This window comes from Hyla sarda, chromosome 5 (genome assembly GCF_029499605.1).
Source record: "Hyla sarda isolate aHylSar1 chromosome 5, aHylSar1.hap1, whole genome shotgun sequence".
Lineage (NCBI taxonomy): Eukaryota > Metazoa > Chordata > Amphibia > Anura > Hylidae > Hyla > Hyla sarda.
The window spans coordinates 227,974,521-227,995,479 of record NC_079193.1 but is presented as its reverse complement, the minus strand read 5'-3'; the positions used below and the strand labels follow the sequence as shown (position 1 = coordinate 227,995,479).

The 20,959-nt window shown below is 44.9% G+C and overlaps 1 protein-coding gene across 7 annotated transcripts in view; it reads right to left on the bottom strand.

Annotated features, from left to right (window-relative positions):
• RNF144B (ring finger protein 144B) overlaps window positions 1–20,959 on the bottom strand; it is a 154,397-nt gene that overhangs the window by 38,550 nt on the left and 94,888 nt on the right. For all 7 annotated transcript variants that reach the window (XM_056521267.1, XM_056521269.1, XM_056521270.1 and 4 more), the window contains 2 exons: window positions 15,750–15,854; window positions 1,244–1,304 (listed from right to left, as the gene is read on the bottom strand). In XM_056521267.1, coding sequence (XP_056377242.1) covers window positions 1,244–1,304; window positions 15,750–15,854 — 166 coding nt within the window. The remainder of the gene's footprint in view (window positions 1–1,243; window positions 1,305–15,749; window positions 15,855–20,959) is intronic.

Genomic DNA, 20,959 nt, shown 5'->3' with positions numbered 1-20,959 from the left:
GGTTGGAAAAGATTGATATAATCCTAGGAGACTCTCTCCTACCACTGTATCCACCTTTTCCAGCCCACCGGAGCACCTGAAAGCTGAACTAATTTATGCAGGCTTAAGTCAGCAAACGCTGAGAAGTTTGTGACGAATCGAATTACTGTAAGTTCGCTCATCTCAACTGACTAAAATGAATGGGAAAGGTTTCTGGACATGCTCTATGACATGTACAAAGCCCTTTCAACAAGAAGTAGAAAGCAGAGCTATGAACATTTATTGTCTTCTCTAAATACTGTTTTTTTTTACATTTCACATTTTAATTGCCAAATCTCTGAATTTTCCACCTACACGGCCATATACGAGCTTGTTTTACGCTGGACTAATTGTGTTTTCTAATGACATTTTTTTTTTTTTTTTTTAACCAACTTTTTATAGTGCACTTAACTAGAAATATTTATTAAAAAAAAAATTCCATTATCTGTATTGTAAATAATTTTTTTTTTTTTTTAGATGGAACATTTTAACGGGTTTTGATAAATTTTTTTTTCCTGGTACACGAGCTGATAAAAAAAATTAATAAATAAGTCAAATTTTTGAACGCAATATATTTTTTTAATAGCTTGAGCAATATCAAACAGGTTTTATTTTTTTTTGTTTACTTTTTTAATTTATAAAATAGGAAAGGGGGAAGAATTTACATTTTTATTAGGGGAGAGGCTTGTTTATATTTTACCCTGTAAAAACATTGGGCATTGGTAGTGCTCTGGTAAGTTGACAGGACCACTCAGAAATGCGCCATTTCATAGACGACACTGCATTCTGTGCGGAGTACACAGAAGGAATGGACATTTTTTTTTTTTTTTTTAAGTGGCACATTAAACAGATAAACATGTCATTGTGGGTATCATTTTAATCGTATTGACCCACAGTAAACTACGGCCACCCTCCTGTCTCGGACCACCTTGATCTTGCTGTGGTGGGTCCAATAAGTGCTCCCAAACACTCAGCAACTGCAATTTTAGGTTTTAAATGCCATGATCAGCATAGCAGGGGTTACTTAAAGCAGCATGTAATCACATGACAAATATTTATGAAGAGACTGCTGAAAAGTGATCTGTCCAGAATAGTAGTCCCAGTGGCTTAGTAGCTTAGGAACAGCAACATTCTTAGTGAAAAGATTTCTTTAAAAAAAAAAAAAAAAACTATCAATGCATTTAGAATTTGGTTCAGAAAATAAAAGAAAATAAAGAGGACATACCTCGTTCAAGTTTTAAACGCTGATACAAATGTAGCTGTTCAATGGATACTAAGCAGGCAATCTAGGAGAAAAAAAAAAAGGCCAGCATAAGTTTCAAAGAAGCACTGAAAAGCCTACAATTTGCTTGTAAAAGTAATACATGGCCGCAGACAATAAAAAAATACACAGGTTAGAAGACTTGCCATCACAGATTACAAACATGCAATAAATTACAAAACATTAGATAATAGAAGAGCTTCTTACAAATACAATACAGTAACTGCACAACTGCCAAGCCCCCTCCCGTAGACTTACATTGAGGCCCCCTGCTGTGACATCATGATACTCCGTCCCCTGTATTGCCCATCAGGCACAGAGCGAAGTTTGCTCTGTGCAGCAGATGACAGGGTGCTGCAGGAGAAATCTTGGGGGGTTCCCAGCGGCGGGACCCCTGCGAGCATACATCTTATCCCCTATTCTTTGGATAGAGGAAAAGATGTATAGGGGCGGAGTACCCCTTTAAAACCATGTGACAAAATCTACATGACTTTTCTGTGATATTACAGGTACGCTTTAACAAAAAAAATGTATCACAATTTTTTTAGTCCCCATAGGATATTACCTGCATTCTTTTGATTTCAAACAATGGGCAATGCTTTGCAATGGCATAGCATTGATCAGTGGTATCAGTGCTTCACTTATACAGACATGCTGTCTGTATACTTCGAGTGCTCATCTGATGGCACGGAGGCAGGTAAGGACCCTCCGGTCATCATATCAGTTCACTAGGATCCTGCAATTTCCCAGCAGAGACCCTGAGCTTTTAAACTTTTAAATCAACTTTGATCTTGGCATCTAAATGGTTAATGCCTGACATCAGCCTGATCGAGGATGTCCGGCATTAGCCCTGGGTCCTTCAGGGGTTAAATCATTATCAGCTCTGGCCAATGATTGGTTGCACCAGTCCCATATCTGCATATTGACTACAGGTACGCCCTTGGTCCTTAAGTACCAGGGATTAAGTACCTTGGTCCTTAGGAGGTTAATCACAAGCTCTATATTTAGCTACACCTGTGTATTATCACATGGCCATCTGCTTATTTTAATGAACATGTGATCCTGTTTTAGGTGTTTAAACCGGTGTAGTTTTTACATGTGGTATCTATTAATAAGGAACAAGTGTCAAAACGCATCACAGGAGGGCGTGGCTTAGCAATGGCGCTGTGAAGATGTGCTTTTATTGAGCTCCCGGCCAGCACACCGCTATCTACAGCATTTGGGCACTTCTTTATGGGGAGGACATCTAAAAAACACAGGAAGGAGTCCCCCCATCACCCGGGCGGAACCTCTCCTCCTATTTTACCCGCTCGCAGCAGGCACGCAGTGGCTCCCTGCTGCAGTCCCACATTGAGGCTGCCGTCGCTCCACAGCCTGCGCTATCTGGGTCCATGGGCTCCCACCCACCTCCTGCTGCCTCCACTCACCGCATCCCGGACGCCTTGTCGCCCTCTGCAGCTCTGGACACACACCGCGGGTCCCCGATGGGCTACGGAGCACCTGCAGCATCCTCCTGGAGCGAGCTGGTTCTTGGCACGGGTGCTCAAGATGACAGGCAGGCCTCTAGGACTTCTCCTTCCGCAGCAGCTGGTGCGCTGCCCGCCACGACTGCCGCCTTTCCTCTCCATCCGGGTCCACAGACAGCATGCAGCCCTGGACGGCCTGCTCCTCAGCCTCCTCCACATACCACCGCCGGACCCTCTACTCAAGTGCAGGATTCACAGGTGAGCGAGGTGCTGCATAAGGGCCATCCATCCCTGGCCTCCCTTCTTGCCTCTGCTCCTGCCAGCACCAGTCATGAGCTTCTTGATATGGGGACTGCCTGCCTGAGCTCTGCCATGCTCCCTAGGGGCCCTATGATGGAGCTGCTCCTGGAGGGGGGTCCTGCTCAGTCTGCAGGCCTCCCTCTTCAAGCTCCAGTCCTGCTGCACCGATGTCCTGCCGTCTGTGGGGTATCGAGCTCTCCCCCCTCCATGATATGGTGCCAGGCCCCTCTGCATTATGGCTCCTCTTCAGGGACCCTGTTCCACCACGCTATGGCACTTGCTCCGGAATGCTCCCGAGGTCCACTGCCTTCTCCCTCCTGGTCCTCTGGCTCTTCCTGGGCGCATGCTCCTCCACCTCTACAGCAACCTCAGGGGCCCCTCCAGGTGGTCTCCACTCTGCAGCTCCTGCAAGATCTGCACTCCTCACCCACCCCCTCCTCTGGTGGACAGTCTAGCCTGAAGGGCACCCCGCTGGTGTTCCAGCCCCACTCCCCTACCCTGGGGCCCACTAGCTCCATCAGCACCACTCCACTGGCCTCGGTGCAAGGTGCTCCTCTGCTGCCTCCAGATAGCCACCTAGTTACCCTTGCCAATCTCTGCTCTCTGGTTATGTCCCTACCCACCAAGGAGGACTTTTCTTCATTAGCTAAACAGATGGTTGCGGAGTGTAAACAAGAATTTGCATCCCTCCACTCACGCCTCTGCACCGGACTCTACCTCGATGCCGCTGCAGGCTCTACAAAAAGTGCTTCAACTTCACTCCGATCAACTGTTTACTTTACAGCAACATCTTGATGATGTGGAGAATCGCAACAGACGGAATAACATCCGAACTCACGGCCTCCCGGAGAGGATAGGCCCTGAGGAACTTACCCGGCTCTGCTCTCTATCTTCAATAACCTCCTGGATCGCCCACCTGCCACCCATATTAAACTCGATAGTGCCCACAGGGCTCTTTGCCCACCCTCTATTGACGACCAGCGTCCCAGGGATGTTATTAGCAGAGTTCGTTTTTACGCCATTAAGGAGGACATTATACGGAAATCCCGTTCCAGACATCAGATCCTGTATAGGGATGTCCTGATCCAATTGTTTCCTGACCTATCCAAACACACCCTTGCTCAGAGAGCCGCATTGAAGGCCTCGAAATTCTCCAGGCTCGGTACATTCCTTATTGCTGGGGCTTCCCCTTCGCTCTCATTGTCCGGAAGGATGGCCGCACAATGACTTTCCACTTACCTGATGATCTCCCTGGCTTCTTACAGGACTTGGACATGCCTTCTATATCTCTCCCGGACTGGCCCTCTGTCCTCGGCCGCCCCAAAACGGCCCTTGCTGCACTCCCCTCCTCCACCCCCAAGTCTGCCCGTCAGGGTCTCAATAGCTGGAGACACACTCAGTGGGACAATCCTCCGCAACCTGAGGTTTTAGTGCACTCAACTACGGTTACCTCTGTCTACTGCACCCTTCCTGAGGGTGTGATCTGGGGTGGAGGGTGTGTGTGTGGGGGGGGGGGGGGGGGGGCATGGGGTTTACTGCATCCTATTGCTTGTCAAGGATTTACTAGTGTTACTTGTTTCTTGTTTATTTCGTAGGTTCTCAGGCTTTGCATTTTTTTTTTTTGCTTTTATAGTTTTGTGTTTCAACTTCGTTTGTTCAGTTGTTTGCTCTATCCTCTGTTCTTTTTCCCTCCCTTCTCCACTCCCTCTTCCTCCTCCTTTCCCCCCCCCTTCTTTTCCTCTACCCTTTCTCTCTCGCTTTCTTTCCCCTGCTCTCTCCTCCTCAGCTTTACCCCCTGGTCTAAAAATACTAGGGCTCCTGATTCCCTTCCTCTCATGGCGGATCTCAATGTGGCCTTCTTCAATGCCAAGGGTCTGAATGTCCCCCCCAAACAAGCCCAGATTCTTCAGCATTTTTCCCTAAAGAACAAATTCTATCCCGTGTGGTTTTGTGCCGACAATCCCGACTCCCGTTTAAGGGGGGTGGCTATTGCCTGGCACAAATTCCTGGCCCATCAGGTCCTCTTGGTTACGACAGACCCGGCCGCCCGCTACCTTATCTTGACTCTCACGTTAGGAGGCCATGAATTTACTATCAATTCCTACGCTCCTAATCAAGGCAAAGTTGATTTTTTTTGCCTCCTTAGTCGATATTGCCCTCCCCTTACTACGAGGCACCATGTTACTTTGCGGAGACTTTAACCTTACCCTTCCCTGTTATGGATAACTCCTCTGGCCATTCTTGTCTCTCCTATGCTGCGATCAAGAAGGTCAAACGTTCCTTAGCCCTGCTCCAGTTACGGGAGCCTGGCGCCTCCTACATCCTTCTGACAGGGACTAGTGTTTTTATTCTTCCCCTCATGCCTCCTACAGCCAAATAGATCTCATCCTAACCCAACATGGCTCTCCCCTGGTTGACTTCGGCTTCGGTTGGGCACATTCTGTGGTCGGATCACGCACCAATGTACTGCTCCATTCACGTTCCCTCCTTGACCTGTCCTGCGAGGTCTAGGAGGTTGAACGAATCTTTACTCCTAGATACCGTGTGTGTCGCTGATCTTTCCCTGACTGTGGCCAACTTCTATGCTGATCATACTAACGATCCCACCCCATCTCCGGTTCGCTGGGAAGCCCTCAAGTGTGTTCTCCGGGGAGTACTCATGTGCCATGGTGCTCACCTCAAACGTAAGAAGGCTTTTGATCTACGCAATGCCCTTTCCAAAGTTGCCTCCCTTGAACTAGCCCACAAGCGATCCCTCTCCATACCAGTCCTCCGGGATCTTGAAATTGCCAGATTGGAAGTGAAGCGTCTGCTTGAGGCCTCCTGGGGTCACCTAGTACAGGTCGGCCGTAGTAAATTCTACGAATACGGCAGTAAGAGTGGTCGTAAGTTGGCTAGGGCACTGCGCTCAAGGCTTGCTCAATCCCATATCCCATGCATTAACTCTCCTTCTGGATCCCTAGTTCATACCACCCCTGACATTCTCTCTGTGTGTCATATGTTCTTCTCTGAGCTCTATAATCTTTCTTCTACCCCTTTGTCTCCTCCCCTCTCCCCCCCCTCCCATCCCTCCTTTTTTCCTCTACCTCTCTCCTGACCAGATAGACCAACTGGAGGCCCCTTTCTCAGCCGAGGAGTTATCCCGGGTGATCAAGGACCTTCCAGGTGGTAAGAGTCCAGGCCCTGATGGCTTCATGGCCCGGTTTTACAAAACTTTAGAATCTTCTCTTCCCCACCCCCTCATGCTCACAGCCTTTAACTCTATTTCCCCTACAACCCCATTCCCGCCCGAATCCACCCTGGCACACATGGTGGTCCTGCCTAAACCAGGGGATCCAAACGTTTGTGGCAGCTACTGCCCCATTTCCCTACAGAATGTGGACCTGAAAATATATTCCAAACTTTTAGCCAATCGCCTTAACATTGTACTCCCCTCCCTTATTCACTTGGACCAAGTAGGCTTTGTGCCAGGGAGAGAAGCTAGGGACAACACACTAAAAACCCTGGATCTCATCCACTATGCCTGCTCAAAACGGATCCCTCTAACAGTCCTCTTAAGATGCCGAAAAAGCCTTCGACCGTGTGTCCTGGTCCTTCTTAGCACAAACTCCCCAAGGCGTTGGCCTGGACCCTGCCTTCATCTCCAATGTTAGCACCATATAAATTCCCCATTAGCGCGCTTTAAAATCAATGGCTCCATGTACTCTCCTTTCACCATTCAGAATGGTACTAGGCAGGGATGCCCCCTCTCTCCCTGTTGTATGCTCTGGTGATGGAACACCTGCTCTCCTCCATCCACAATGATCCCAATATCAGCGGCCTCATGGTAGGCGCTCACGAATACAAATGTGCAGCCTTTGCGGATGACCTTCTGGTTTATCTTACTAATCCAATAGTATCTCTCCCGACCCGGATGGCCAAGCTCTCTGAGTTTGGACGCTGATCCAATTTTAAAATCAATTACTCCAATTCTGAGGCATTGGGTGTTTCATTGCCAGACCGTGTGCAGACAGCCCTTCACTCTTCCTTCCCCTTCACTTGGCCTTCCCGGGGTATCTCCTACCTGGGGACTGTCATCCCTGCTAATTTGTCCGCACTGTTCTCCCTTAAATTTCTCGACCTTGTTAGCCCGGATCTGCTCTGATCTCGCTAACTTGAATCACAGGGAGTTTTCCTGGTTTGGTTGGATTGCCATACTGAAGATGACGATCATGCCACGTTTGTTGTATTTGCTTCAAACGCTCACGATACACATACCCACTGGGTTATTTCAACAACTCCAAAGAGGTTTCAGTTCTTTTGTGTGGTCGTCCTCCCAACCCAGGATTAATAGGCTCCTCCTGACCCGACAGACTTTCGGGTGGGGCTCCCTGATGGCCGGCTCTTATGCCAGGGTCCTTGATTGGTTCCACAACCCCAAACGTAAGCTCTGGGTACAGCTTGCCCAGGCCCTGTGCCCCCGGTCTCTCTCTACACTTCCCTGGACTTTGTCCCCTTCTCTCTTGGACTCTCAGCCACTCTCCTTCTTCACCAGACATACCCTATCCTCTATACATATTGCGGGCAGGAGGGGGCTCTCTCGTGGACCGCTACAGCCCTCTACTTCCCATCTCTGACCACCCTGATTTCCCCCCTGGTTTGTCTTCAGAAGGTCGCTTCCCTCTCTTGTCCCATGCGCCTTTGCAATGTTCTTCCTAACAGGGTTTTCCAGCCCCTGGAGGCCCTTCAGGAGTCTTGGCAAGTTTCCCAACATGCTGTGTTTGAATATCTCCAATTGAAACACTATCTCCTCCATACGCGACACCCTCTCTGCCCCATGTTCCCTATACCCTTTTGAGCAGTTATGCATGGCCTCGTCCTGCCCTCGGCACTCCATCTCCCTCCTATACGTTCTTCTCCTCTCACCTAGATCCCAAGCCCTTCCATCCTACTGTGCAGCATGGGAGGCCGAACTAGGATGACAATTTTCTCCTGAGCAATGGTCCCACTGCTTTTGTTTAACTCACAATTCGGTGGTGGCTACCAAGGCCCAGGAGACCGGTTTCAAAATCCTCTCTCACGTTGGTACCGAGTGCAGTCAGTGCTTCATCGCTGGTACCTGTTGGTCCCGGAATCTTGTTGGAGGTGTGGAACTGCCGAGGGCACGATGACACATATTTGGTGGAGTTGCCCAGCCTTGTCCTCTTTTTGGCACTCCGTTTTGTCCATAGTGCAAACAGTGTCTGGAGTATCCATCCCTAGTGAACCCGGCATGGTGCTGTTTATGCTTCCCATGGCCGCCCCCAAATATAAACGTTCGCTTTTTCGCCACCTTCTACAAGCGGCTAAATCTGTTATCCCCAACATTGGCGCTCCTCTGAGGACCCTACCTTCGGGGAGTGGGTTGCTGAAGTTGCCTCAACCCAACGCATGGAGGAACTCCTTGCTGTTTCTCCCTCTGACTTCTCATGCTATACCTCCACCTGGCTGCCCTGGTCTAGCTTCTGTTCCTCTGACTCGCATCACTCTGGGTTTCTCACTCCTGGGGCCGCTAACGGGTAGTCTGTTTTCTCCCTCTCCTTGTTCTTAATCTCTCCCTTCGTTCTCTTTTTTTCCTTCTCATTGCCTTCGCTACTCATACCCCGCTCTCCCCTCTCTCCAGCCTCTTTACCCTTCTCTCCATACCTTGTCTTGGTCTACTGTTGTGCCCTTTGCTGCCTCATGTTTCTTCTTAGCGTCTAGTCTTTTCCTGGCTTTATGCTTCGACTTCAGCCCCTATGGGCTGTCTTCTCATTGCCCCTACTTCTTCCCTCTTCCATCCTAACCTGATTCTCTCTCATTCACGTTCTCCCTGTTTTCATCCGCCACCCCCCCCCCCCTTACTCCTTGGAACGCTGATCATTTTATTTCAGGTTTCTTACTGTTTGAGCATTGTACGTGATATCTGGACCTACATCGTCCCGTTCGCTATTTCACTGCCTTGCATTACATGCTCTTAGTACTCTTTGTATGTTGATTAATTAATAAGTTTTTTGAATTTGAAAAAAAAAAATAAAAACAGTTTTTTTATCAGACAATAAATATTTACCAAAGAGCCAGCCAGCTACTTCATTTTGCTGCACGTATCTCCAATTGCTACACTTTAGGAAAGGCCCCTTGCTATTTCTGGATGACTGCCCCATTTGCACAAAGCAAAATTCATGGCATGGTTTGTTGTGTAAGAACTTTACTGGCCCACAAAAAGCCCTGACCTCAACCCCTTTCAACATCTTTCAAATGAACTAGAACAGAGTTTGCAAGCCAGGCCTTGGACACACTCCAAAATATTATAGAAAGTTTTCCCAGAAGAAGCTGTTATATCTGCAAAGAGGGGATGGATGAACTCCACATTAATGTCAATTGATTTAGAAAGGGATATTATTAAAGCTCCTTATGGTATAATGTGTAAGTGTTTTGTGATGTTAATGATGGAAAAAGTTCTAACATGTATTATCTTTGTCTCATTCTTTAACATGACCTAGAACATGAACAATTGAACTTCAAAACAAACAAACCTAATGGGGCAGGGATGTGGAATTCCTATCGCCCGACGCCCGGGACTAGCAGTTTTGGGCGCCGGGCAGGTGAATTGGTCCGGCCCTTAGCCCGGCTTCGGGCAAGCAGGGCCGGACCTGACAAGTGCGGTGGCGATCTGCAGTCTGTATGGAGCGGGCTGCCGACTTCTGCCAGCTCCATACTCTGCCGCCTCCGACAATAAAAAACTGTATCCTCGGAAGCAGAGCAGGGGAGATGAGAAGCTGTGTATTTGTCTTCTCTCCCCTGCTCTGCAGACGGGCGGGGGAGATGAGGGGGCGTGGCTTCTTGCTCCCCATGCAGACCTGCGTCCTCTGCCTTCACTCCCCCCAGCTGTAGCTTCGGAGAGGTGAGGGGAGGAGGCGCGTCTGCACGGGGAGATGCTTGCGGCGCTCTGCAGTATGTACGGAGCGGGCTCTGGATTCCTGCCCGCTCCATACTCTGCAGCCCCCGGCTTTTCTCAGTAGCCGGGGGCCGCCGCTAATAGCCAGCATGCGGCGATCAACGCGGCTGGCTATTAACCCTTTAGATCGCCACTGTCAAAGCTGACAGCGTCTAAAGGGAGATGTGAATGCTCCCTGGTGGGCTAGTGGGGTGGATCGCCCCCCCCGCAGCGCGATCGCAGGGGGGCAATCCACTAGAGAGGTAGCCGGAGGACTTACCTCTGCTTCCTCCTGTCCCGGCTCTGTCATTGATAGAGCCTGGCTGGACCAGGCTCTATCAATGGATCACAGAGCACATAGATTAATAGAGTTCAATAGAACTCTATTCATCTGTCTGAGGAATCTAATGATTCCTCATAAGTCTAATAAAGTGTAAAAAAAAAAAAAAAAAAAAGTTTTAATAAAAGTTTGAAAGACACATTAGCCTAGTGGTCTTCAAACTGTGCCCCTCCAGATGTTACAAAACTACAATTCCCAGCATGCCAGGACAGCAGTTGGCTGTCCGGGTATGCTGGGAGTTGTAGTTTTGCAACATCTGGAGGGCCACAGTTTGAAGACCGCTGCATTAACCCCTTCCATGTTAAAAGTTCAAATCACCCCCTTTATCTATATAAAAACATGCAAACATAATAAAAATAAACATATTTGGTATCGCTTCGTGCGTAATTGTACAACCTATTAAAATATAACATTATGTATCCCGTACGGTAAATGTAAAAAAATACCAAACCACAGATTTGCAATTTTTATAATATCCCATAAAAAAAAAAGTAAAAAAACGATTAAAAAGTCAGATCAATGCCAAAATGGTACCGATACAAAAAACAGATTATGGTGCAAAACATGAGCCCTCATACAGCCTGGTATGCGGAAAAAAAATAAAGCTACAGGGGTTAAAAAATGGCAATTAAAAAAATTTGAAAACGTTCAGAATTAGTAAAACATGACGTTAACGATACAAATCTGGTATTGCTGTAATCAGGCGACCTAAAGTATAAAACTAACATGTTACCTCAACCACAAGGTAAATGGCGCAGAAAAGAAAACCACCAAATCTGCAAAATTATCTTTAACTATTTCAATTTTACTTCCCCAAATATATATATATTTTTTGGTTCAGAGAATATGTTATTGAAAAATTAAAAGGTATCATTATAGTAGGTAGTTATGGCTATTATAGGGAGAGGAGGAAAAAATTAGAGTGTAAAAGAGAAAATTGGCCGGACAAGTGGATCGTCATGAGGGACAAGTAGATTTTGCTCCATTTTAGTCCCGTGGACAAGTAGTTTTTTATAAAATTTCCACACCCCTGTGGGGGAATAAAAATAACACATCATAACCTGTTTGCATAATGGTGCACACCCTTCTATAACTGGGGATGTGGATGTGTTCAGAATTAACCAACTGCATTGTAACCTATTAAAGGGTTATTCCGGGCAAAAACATCTTATCCCCTTTCGAAAGGATAGTGGATAAGATGTCTGATCGTGGGGGGCCCGCCACTGGGACCCCCCGCGATCTCCCTGCAGCAGCCCACATTCTATGCGTAGCTGCATCTGCAGTTTCGGAAACCGGCGAGCTTCCAAGACGGGGACGTGACGTCACGCCACGCCCCCTCCATTCATGTCTATGTGAGGGGGCATTGTGGCCGTTACCCCCCTCCCATAGAAATGAATGGAGGGGGCGTGATGTCACGTCCCCGTCTCGGAAGCCCAGCGGTTTCCGAAACTGCAGACGCAGGGAGATCGCGAGGGGTCCCAGCGGGGGGCCCCCCGCGATCAGACATCTTATCCCCCTATCCTTTCGATAGGGGATAAGATGTTTTTGCCCGGAATACCCCTTTAAATAGAAGTCTCATTGCACACCTGCCATCATTTAATGTGACTGAATAGTTACAAATACAGTTTAGCTTTTCTAGTAGGATTTTCCTGACATTTGCTTAGTTGGTCTGCAGAGCGCTTTCAAAGCATTAGAGGACACTTATTGCTAAAACATTCAGTCAGGAGAAGGGTACAAAAGAATTTCAAAGCAACAGATATATCATGGAACATAGTGAAGGCAGTTATCATCAAGTAGAGAAAATATGGCACAACACAGACATTAGCAGGAAATGGACATCCCTCCAAAACTGATGAAAAGACAAAAAGAAAACTGGTCAGGAAGGCTTCCAAGATGCCTACTGCAACATTTAAGGAAATTCAGGAGTTTCGGGCAAGTACTAGTTACATGCTTTGTATTCTTCATATGAATGTGCAATTGGGGTAGGGTGGCATGACGAAAGTCTTTTATTACAAAGAAAAACATCCAAGTTCGGCTGAAGTTTGCAAAACAAACATCAAGTCCCCCAAAAAGCATGGGGAAAAATTTGTTATGGTCTCATAAAACCACGGTCGAACTTTTTGCCCATAATTTCAAAAAGGTATGCTTGGTGCAAAAACCACACTGCACATCAAAGAACACCATACACACAGTAAAACATGATGGTGGTGGAAGCATCATGCTTTGGGGCTGTTTTCTTCAAATGCAACTTAGTTGCAAGACATTTTGGCACAAAACCTTAGAAGGGGTTATTCAGTGGAATGTGTTAATTTAATGTTCTCCCCAGCCTGACTACAAAAAAACATTAACTCACCATCCACCGCTCCCTTGTAGCTCTGGGATCAGAGCACCCCATCTCCGGCCAGTGTTCCGCTGACAATATGCTTAAGCAGGGTCGGTGGGAGCTGTAGACATGACATCACAGTGCCGCTCCCCCAATCACTGGCCGCAGCAATGTCAGTTACCCAGCTCTGGACACTGTTCTGCAGCTCACGGAAAGCAGAGACACGGGCTGTGGGTGAGGTGCCCAGATACCGGCGCTACAAGGGAACGGCGGAAGGAAAGTTCAAGTGTTATTTTTGTACACAGTATGGGGACAATAGTAAATTATGTAATTCCACTGTAAAATTCTTCCTTTTAAAAGGGATACTCCATCCCTAGACATATTATCCCCTATCCAAATTATAGGGGATAACTTGCCAAATAGCACGGGGGGGCGGGGATCATCAATGGGCTGCTAAGACCCCCGTGTTCTCTGGCCTGGCACCCCAGAAATCAGCATGCATGGAGCGAACTCTGCTCCATGCCAGATAAAAAAAAAAAAAAAAACACAGTTGTCACACCCCTTCCATATATCTCCCATAGATATTAATGGAAACGGAGTGACAACCACAGCCGCCCAAAGCCTAGCACAGTCTGCGTTCTGAACATAAATGTTTAGAGCGCCGGGGTACTGCCCAGAGATTGTGGGGGTCTCAGCCGCTTGATCCCCGCGATCAGATATCTTATTCCCTATTCTTTGGATAAGGAATAAAATGTTAGTGCTCAGTACCCCCTTAAAGCATCCATTAGAAAGATGAAGAGGAAGTTAACCTTTTAGAACCACAACAACACAGAGCACGTATCAAAATCCACAAAGCATGACCCAGCCAAAGCCCAGACCTAATCTAATTAAACATCTGTGGTGTGATCAGAAGGGCTATGCACAGGAGATGTCCTCACAATCTAACAAGTTTGGAGCTCATTTACAAGAAAAAGGGCAAATATTGCCCCATCAAGATGTGCCATGCTAATAAGCTCCTACCCAACAAGACTAATAGCTGTAATAATATCAAAAGGTGCTAAAACTAAGTATTATTATTTTAAGAGTGTGCACACTTATGCACCCAGGATAAAGTGTCATTTTTCCCTCTATTTGTATAGTCTGCCTACAGATTACTGAGCAATGCTATGTATCACCTGCCTCTTCTAACCAAGTAAAAACCCACAGATAAAATTACAAAGTAAAACAAGTCTTAAATGGGTGGTGTATTGTCTGCCCACAGAGGCAGGCTATACAAGTAGATAGCTGATATTACTGACCAATGCTATGCCTAGCACTGAACAATAATGCAAATCAAAAGACTGCTTAAAAAACAAACACCTATTTGGTATTGCCACATGCGTAAATGTCAAAACTATCAAAATAAAATGCAAATGATCCCGTACAGTGAATGATGTAAACGTAAAAACAAATAAAGCAATCCAACCAGTAGGTACAGGATACTGGAGTTAAAGTACAGGGTGAGCCATTTATATGGATACACCTTAATAAAAAAGGGAATGGTTGGTGATATTAACTTCCTGTTTGTGGCACATTAGTATATGTGAGGGGGGAAACTTTTCAAGATGGGTGGTGACCATGGTGGCCATTTTGAAGTCAGCCATTTTGAATCCAACTTTTGTTTTTTTCAATAGGAAGAGGGTCATGTGACACATCACTTATTGGGAATTTCACAAGAAAAACAATTATGTGCTTGGTTTTAACGTAACTTTATTCTTTCATGAGTTATTTACAAGTTTCTGACCACTTATAAAATGTGTTCAATGTGCTGCCCATTGTGTTGGATTGTCAATGCCATCCTCTTCTCCCTCTCTTCACACACTGATAGCAACACCGCAGGAGAAATGCTAGCACAGGCTTCCAGTATCTGTAGTTTCAGGTGCTGCAGAATGGGCAAAACAAAAACTGGAACAGGACCCTCAGTTTACACAGAAGATTTTGTTCAGTGATGAGGCAAACTTTTATGTGAATGGTGAAGTTAACAAACAAAACCACCGCTATTGGTCTGACACTAACCCACATTGGATAGATCCCTACAAGACTGTTGGAACACAAGAATTGATGGTATGGTGTGGTATATAGGGTACAAAGATAGTGGGGCCATTCTTCATGAATGGAAACCTCAAGGCCACTGGATATGCAAAATTGCTACATGATGATGTGATTCCCTCTTTATGCACTGAAGCTGGCACGTTCCCTTAGTTTTTCCAACAAGATGGTGCACCACCACATTATGGGTGTCAGGTCCGAGCATTTTTTTTAGATCAACAGTTTCCTGGAAAGTGGATTGGTCGTCGTGGGCCAGTTGAATGGCCCCCAAGGTCTCCCGATCTGACCCCCTTAGACTTTTATCTTTGGGTTCATCTAAAGGCAATTGTCTATGCTGTGAAGTTACGAGATGTGCAGCACCTGAAACTACGGATACTGGAAGCCTGTGCTAGCATTTCTCCTGCAGTGTTGCTATCAGTGTGTGAAGAGTGGGAGAAGAGGGTTGCATTGACAATCCAACACAATGGGAAGCACATTGAACACATTTAATAAGTGGTAAGAAACTTGTAAATAACTCATGAAAGAAGTTATGTTAAAACCAAGATCATCATTGTTTTTCTTGTGAAATTCCCAATGAGTTTGATGTGTCACATAACCCTCTTCCTATTGAAAACACAAAAAGTTGGATTTAAAATGGCCAACTTCAAAATGGCCGCCATGGTCACCACCCATCTTGAAAAGTTTCCCCCCTCACATATACTAATGTGCCACAAACAGGAAGTTAATATCACCAACCATTCCCATTTTATTAAGGTGTATCCATATAAATGGCCCACCCTGTACAACAGTAGCTTGTAGTTTGAAAGTTCATAGATGTGGAAAATTAAGATAATTTGAGGTGGATAGAAATAGCACGTACGGAGTCAAAATAAAGTAAATGTTACCTCAAGGCAAAAAGAGGAACAAGAACTCCATTGCTTACAACTTTCAATACAATGAGAGATTAATGCTAGGTACACAGAGGTAAGTAGTAAACATTAAGGCATTAATTCAAAACCGAAGGCGTTCTGAGTCCGTACCTCTGCTTCCTGAAGACGACCCCGGTTCGAGCACACCATGTCTGGGCAACTGATGGGAGAACCAAATCCTTCACGAACTGCCAACTGTGCATATTGCCTCAGGCACTACAGAGGGACAAAAAGAAAATAATTTCTGTTAATAAAAAACATTATGCATCATAACCATATTCACAGGATGTTGATGTCTTATATTCTATACTTGTCCCATCTAGCTCTAACCAAATGAAAACAAACAGATGAAATTAAAAAGTCAAACAAGTCAAATGGGTGGTCTTATTATTACAATACCTCTCTGTTTGATTTATTAAAGGAAAACGGTCACATGTTTGCTCCCGCACTAACCACAGGTACTGATTGATAGTGCAGGAGATGCAGATTCTGATTCCTATGATCCCTACCTTGGCCAGAGCAGTCCTGCCATTCGCCTGCAATCTTAGTTTTATACTATCTGGGAATGTGGCTGTAACTGGCACGGGCGGGGTTTGTGTAGCTTAACTAGCACAGACATCAGTGCTGCCCATCCGCAGCGCTGCCCACTTATGAATATTTATCCCCCCTCCCTCCAGCTCTCCCTCTCTTCGCCACTCATAACTGGTATTCACTGCGCATGGCCAGCTTCCTGACATGCACAGTGAAGTCCAGTTAGGAGTGGCGAAGAGAGGGAGAGCTGGAGGGAGGGAGGATGAATATTCATAAGCGGGTGACGCTGCGGACGGGCAGGGCTGACGTCAGTGCCAGTTAAGCTACAGAAACCCCACCCTTGCCAGTTACAGGTTACAGCCACATTCACAGATATAATAAAACTAAGATTGCGGGCGAACGGACGGATCCGGCCAAGGTAGGGATCATAGGAATCAGCGTCTCCCGCACTATACATCAGTTCCTATGGTTAGTGCGGGAGCAAACATGTGACAGTTTTCCTTTAAGGCATATTAAATGGAGGGGCAAACACTCTGGAAGCCCTACCCTATTCATTTTTTGGTCTATGATCATCTCTGCATCAGAGGCTTCACCACAGAATCCATAAAAAAAAAAAAAAAAAAAGGTTATTTTATTTTCTCCAGTAGAAGGAAGACACCATAACAGAAACCTGATGGGCCTCAATTTACCTGCAGCTACAGGATTCTGCTGATTACTACAGCTGATCATCTGAGAATGTCAAGGTGTGGGAGTAAGGTGGGAAGGAGTAACAGGTAGGGGTCTCAATGGCCTATAGAACAAAGGCTGGAGGGGTGCAGCAGCCAAGAAGCCCCCCACAGGTCTAATGAAATGAGATGTGAAACAGAGAGTTCTGCTTTAGTGCAATATACCATGCCAGAAAGCACTGCTAAGGATGGGAGAACCTTCTTCAACAAGAAGGAGAGCACCAGATGGAGAAAGGCAGGAAGAACTGCAAGATGGTCATGTGGCTCAAATTGAGATTCTGAGGACTCTGGTGTGTCTATAAAGGTAGCTAGATGTGTAACCCATTGAAGAAAAAGAAAAAGAAAGAAAGAAAGTTTACTGCCTAAAGTAGAGGCCTAAGGCAAATCATTTCCAGAAAGAGTTATTTTGCAAATTATTAGACTGTAATTGCAACTTATGAATCTTAAACACTCTTAGGTCTGCGGAGCTGATTTCCCCATGTTCTCCATTTCATCCCCTGTTTTTCTTTCTACTGTCTTCATTTTCCTTATTATCAGTTGTATTTATGACAGAATTATACTTGGCATAATCTCTGATCTGGCATTAGAAGACATGGACTTTGACGAATAGGTCTTTCACATACTCTATGTAGACTGTTCATACATTGTTAATATGTCTGTCTTTATCCACATTATAATCTTGGAGAGAGAAAATGAAAAGACGATCCCTTGGAACAACCACCAACCAAGCCAGGAGATAAAGAAACCAGCTGCCTGGGAGCAGACGTTTTACACTGAAAACTTTTTTGTTACTGGCATGATGTGGGCCAAAGATACTGCTACAATGTAGATCTCAGGATCATGGCAGACTCTGGAAACACTGCCAAGCTGTGAGACATTCTGGAAAAGAAAGGATTAGAACCCTCTTAAAGGTGAGACTAGAAAAGAAAAAACAAATTGGTGAAAGAAGTTAAGTTAAAGGGTTACTCCGCTCCCCAGCGTCTGGAACATTTAGTTCCGAACGTGTGTGCAGGCTTCCGTGATGATGCCCGCCCCCTCGTGACGTCACGGCCTGCCCCCCTCAATGAACGTCTATGGGAAGGGGGCGGGCATGTACATGGAAGCCGCACACAGCGTTCGGAACTCAATGTTCCGGATGCTGGGTAGCAGAGTAACCCTTTAACAGCCTTCACGAGACATGAGGGTCAGTCGCAAAGTCAAATTAAATTATGAGTAAACACTGGTGGGCTGGGCACACTGAAATCTCAACCATTGTCCTCAGTGATGCCATACAAGAATGAAGGACAAAATAATGAATGGGATTTAGGTATATGATCAGGTAGACCTGTCTACACAAAGAATTTACCACCTACATTACATATTTTTTTTACTTTTTAAAGACAGATACTGAGACATGCTTTTCCAATTTATTTTTATTGTTTCATTGTAAAGTTTTTAAAGAGGTATTCCAGGAAAATAAATTTTTATATCAACTGGCTCCAGAAAGTTAAAACAGATTTGTAAATTACTTCCATTAAAAATATTAATCCTTCCAGTAGTTATCAGCTGATGAAGTTAAGTTGTTCTGTTCTGACAACAGTGCTTTCTGCTGACACCTCTGCTTGTCTCATGAACTGTTCAGAGTAAGAGCAAATCCCAATAGCAAACCTCTAATGCTTCAGACAGTTCCTGAGACAAGCAGATATGTCAGCAGAGAGCATAACAAATCAACTTCAGCAGCTGATAACTACTGGAAGGATTAAAAAATGTTAATAGAAGTAATTTACAAGTCTGTTTAACTTTGATATAAAAAATTTTTTTTCCTGGAATACCCCTTTAAGTTCATTCTTCGTACATTATTATGGGACCTATGCAGAGGTCAACGTGCAAGAGGGGGGGGGGGGAAAGAGGTCTGGGCTGTGTGCTATGCATTATCTATTTTTAATGGCCAGATCTTATCTTATCAATATACTGCTGTCATCTTTCACTTTTATCCTGCTTGTGTTGATATGGAGGAGGCTGCATGTGATGTCTACAGAGGGTACGCCTTGACTTGCAGTATTCATAAACTGTCCAATTTCTTCAGGTGGGTGCTAGATCATCCTTTCAGTAACCTTGCACAAAGAGTAGGCTTACTGACACCTCAAACTGCAAGAAAGGGAACTGTGTGACCTGTGGAGAGGAAACAAAGTGCTGTAGACTGCCTGGTTTCCTCGCCCGCTTAGGCTGTACTCACATGTACCGTATTTTGAGCGTATTTAACATGCAGGATTTGAAACTGCACATTTTATGCTGGAGATTTCAATGTAAAACTAAAATTAGTGAACACAGGTTTAAATCTGTAGCTTAAACTCCTGTGCATCAAATATGCACACGATATTGTACGTGTCATTACACCCTTAGGGAGCATGACTAGTATTGCAGGATACATGACACCAACCTGAATAAAATGGGGAGGGAAGTTTCTGTTACCACAGAAAAAACTAAATGCAAATAGTGAATATAGGAGGCAGTTGTGACCCAAGTTAAAACTGAGCTGTTAACTGCCAATCTCCGCAGAAGGGGTAAACAGTAGGTTGAGCAGAAGGAGCAATCATTCATTTTACTTTGTGTCACCAGATATACCCATGATCAACTGTGTCTCCCAATGATATAAGCAAGAAAAACAACTTTCTAAACATATCATGTAATCTAGCCATTATATAGGCAATGTGTATACCGAAACACATAGAATGCATTGAGCACGAACTTCTCCTGGCTTGTTCTTCTGATTGGTGGAGGTTTTCACAAAAGTTTTTCCAAATGACAGTGCCCATTTAAGGACAATTCCTACTCAATATTCCTCTTAAACATAGTACTTAAGTCTATTCTTTCATTCAAGTGGCCTCTCAGGCACTTAAACAAAAACTTGAAAATAGAGGAGTCTTAGTCATTACGCACTAGTTTTGCCTAAAGTACCTGCTGCTTTTTATGGATCTTGAGATTTGTGCTAATTACACCAAACATTCTTTACAGATTCAAAAATGATAAGAAAATGAAAACTGAGTGTTACATTAAAGTAAAAAAGAAACAAAAATGAATGTAAATGAAGAGAGTAAAAATAAGGAACACACAACATTTAAGACGTATAGTAGCACAAGTACACCAGTCACCAAAAGTTAATATTTCCCTTGAGACTGAATTATAAAAGATTAACTATCTGGCTTGGATTTATAATACTGACCTTTTGTGTGGTACACACACATTATACTGAATATAATGGAATATAACCATGAGTAAAGATATTCAAAAACTAGCTGATTCTGAAGAAGTGCAAACTTAGACTAGGTAGTCTATGATTGTGTAAAATTTTTAACAGTAGCTCAGGCTTTTTGAAAATCAGGCGAACTTTACACTGGTTACTATAAGAACACACACAACATATTAGTTGGCTTAGTTAACACCAAGAATTTTTTGGTGTATATTACTTTTCTGCTCATTTTAAAACCCACTTTTCTTTTTAAAGTGGTGTGCATAGTGCAGAGTAAAAATCATTAGTAAACTATCTGAAAAAGTGGCGCTAATACCATGCAACACATTTCACTCAAATTCAGCTCCAAATACACAGAAAAACAGGCGTTAATTCCATTCAATATCCCCGCCACCCCCACCCCCCTCTCCTCAGTAGATCGTTTTTTGTTAACTGTACAGCTGAGCCCTGTCGAAACGGCACATTTTACCAGGCTTTACATGCTCCACCAAAAGGTTCTCCCTCTCGTGTATTTATTGTGTATATTAGAAAGATACAGCTATATCCAAATATACATACAAAATCAGAACTACAAACAAAGTCCCTGCTTGATTGGCAGTCATCTCAAAGCCGTCAAAGCCGAACCCTTTTTCACAATCATGCTCCTGCTCTGAGCATACAAATTGTACACACGTGGCAGATTTGGGAACAGGGCTTGGCTTCCAGCTGAAAATCAAGCAGGGAAAAAGATGGTACAGAGAGCTAGGAGGTATGCCAGCCCTCAGCACTTCAAGGGCTTAGGAATACCTCTTTGACACTGTGTCATAAGCGTTTTTCTATGCTATGAAAGCACAGAC